Source organism: Charadrius vociferus, unplaced genomic scaffold (assembly GCF_000708025.1).
Source record: "Charadrius vociferus isolate BGI_N301 unplaced genomic scaffold, ASM70802v2 scaffold82, whole genome shotgun sequence".
NCBI lineage: Eukaryota > Metazoa > Chordata > Aves > Charadriiformes > Charadriidae > Charadrius > Charadrius vociferus.
In genome coordinates, this window is record NW_009647401.1 from 3647255 (window position 1) to 3649919 (window position 2665).

A 2665-nucleotide genomic window follows, 5' to 3' on the forward strand; every position below is an offset into this window, starting at 1 on the left:
GGCATGAAAAACCTGCTGCACTTTCTAATGCAACACCGGGCTTGGCAAAGCAAGCCTGGCCCTGCCCTCCATTCTAAATTCAGAAGAGTAACAAACTATGGTTGGTTCACTTGTAACAAAGTAACCATAAATCATTAGCTTATTCATGAGTGTATGTGCTTCTGGACAAAAAAACCCATCATGCATTACTTGCTTTTCATCTAGTACAAAGCCAAGCCCTCTTAGGAATATGTAAAGTGAAAACTACAGGTAAATGAAATACCAAGCCATTTATATAAAAAATATAAATACTTTATTTTCAACTAAAAAGGTGCAAACATGTAACTTTTGGTCACACTTCTCAACAAATACTGTCCAAAAAGAGCCATAGTCAAAGAAAGAAACAAATGCTCAAGTGGAAAAGACTGATAAGCTACCGAAGAGCCATTTTTCTTAAAGCCACTTGTCCAATAAAGTGGAAGTAAATGTATTTTGCCAGATGACTGCTTTGTAAGGATACAGGCGCCTCAATTCCAACACTCTCCATCTTGATCTCAACTCGCCATTTGGCCCTATCTGAACAATTTCCACTAGAGTATCTATTTCATGCTTTGAACGCATTGTCAGACAAGCTTTAAATCCTACCTATCTTGTTCCAAAAAGAAGGCTATCATTGAAATTTCAAAGCATTAAACAAAGGCACAAAACTTTAAATTAATTTAGATAACTGTACAAATATATATACACACAGTATTTACAATATTAATAAAAAGTAGCTTGTTACAGGTAAATTAACTGCCACAAGCTGTCCAGTCTAATAGACATGATTCTGATTCTTGTTGACCAAGCCATATGAATCAGAGTGTCAGAGCTGAAACATTACTGTCCTGACTAACAGAACACCTTCTACTTAGCACTTTGCCGGGCGAGGGTTTGCATTCCAGCTGTTGCCGTCACTAAACCAGCGCCAGCAAACACGCTAACGGTCGCCTTCACAATTGCACTACTAGATGAAGCACGCTGTACCACATTAAGGGAACACGTTTGCTTGAATCTGCTTTTCCTGCCTATTTCGCTTAACCCCTTCACACCACCTCATGAAAAGCATGTTCTGAAGCTGTGTCTTGCTGTGGTCCCACTGTCCGTTTTACCTTCTTCTTCAAACCACCATTTGGGGTCAGTAGAAAAATTGTCTTAAGTCACATGGAGCAGTTTGTTGAAATTAAAAAAAAACTGATTTAAATACCTTGTGCTATTGAATCATGTTTACAAAATGAGATGCAAATCAGTTCAAGTTGAGAATCTAGTTAGCGTCTCCTTCTGGCTTTATGCCATGTCTCCATACATCTTTCTGTAATACAGAGACTCAAAGATGTCATTGTCTCCGGGGCAGTTGTAGTGGCACGCGCAGGTCTTGATGAACATCATTTTCCTTTTCATGATCTCTCCATCAGGGCACTTGAACTCCACGGGGAGGGTGGCTGTTCTGTGGGGTGTGCAGCAGCGCCCGTCAGTGCAGACACCACAGAACTTAGCTCTGTAGGTCTTTACGCTGGTGCAGCCAGACAGCTCAAACTTGACAGGCTTGGAGATTTTGGGGGTGCGAATGCACTTTTTGCCTTTCTGTTAGGATACAAGTGAACAGAACATGTTTAGAAGGCAGGCTCTCACACAGCACTAAGCTTGCAAGCTAAGGGCAAGCAGACATGCTAATCCTTATCATATTTTCATTAAGCAAGAGTGTCTTACATAGTGCCATAATACAGTGTGAGAGAAAATTAAGGGCATTTAATTGTAAACTATTCACTACTGGGGCAAAACACAAATTTCAAGGTAATCTACTTGAAACTGACTACCTGTCAGAACTGCACCTTTTTCAGTAAGACACTGTGGATTTTTGCTAGTGGATGGAAGCATCCTAGTAGATCATAAATAAAGATGAGACTATTTACCTTGATGTTCTCCTCCAGGTCTGCTTCGCAAGGTCTGACCATGCAGAGTCTACTCTGTTTCTCCAGTCTGCAGAAGGCATTGTCATTGGTGACCCTGGTTGAGATGCCCATGCCACAGGTCTTGGAGCAAGCACTCCATTCGGTGGTCTGCACCAGGCAGTTGTCACGCATCATTGTTGGGTCTGGACCATAAGTATCTTCCAGTCTGTAAGCTGCAAGAGACAGACAACCAGCATGAGACCACCATCTGATTCATGCCCTGCTAAAGGCTCTCTTCCCTTTCCTTAGAAATTCAGGCAGCCACACTTATCTGTGGGGTGACCCCACTAACTGCTGCACTCCAGCTGTCGGGGTGCCCTGTGTCAACTCATCTCACTGCCTTCAACCTCCACGCAGGGTGCCCCTTCCCCCCAGGCTACCATCCGCAGAGGGACCCCCCACTCACCAGCGAGAGCAGGTCCCACGGCGGTCTGCTCTTTGGCCTCGTCACAGACCCACTCCTCACAGCACTTGCCAGGGAGCTTCACCCGGCGTGGGTAGGGGCAGTCGGGGCTGGGCAGGCGGACATCCATGCTGCAGAGGGGCACGCAGCCCACCGCCCCGTCCAGGCAGGTGCACTGGTACTTGCAGCTGCTCTGGAAGGACTCGCCGCTCCGATACACCATACCGCCGAAGACGCAGGGGGCTCCATCCCGAGCTGCGAAGGGCAGGAGGCGGGGAGTGAGGCGGGCGGG

At 45.7% G+C, this 2665-nt stretch overlaps 1 protein-coding gene across 1 annotated transcript; it reads right to left on the reverse strand.

The window, feature by feature from the left end:
• Nucleotides 1-269: 269 nt before the first annotated feature.
• On the reverse strand, nt 270-2629 carry CTGF (connective tissue growth factor). The gene is made up of 3 exons (XM_009880168.1): nt 2377-2629; nt 1932-2143; nt 270-1602 (listed from the first exon to the last, which is right to left on the reverse strand). The coding sequence occupies exons 1-3, from the start codon at nt 2594-2596 to the stop codon at nt 1306-1308; spliced, it is 729 nt and encodes a 242-aa protein (XP_009878470.1). The 5' UTR covers nt 2597-2629; the 3' UTR covers nt 270-1305.
• Between the last annotated feature and the right edge of the window lie 36 nt (nt 2630-2665).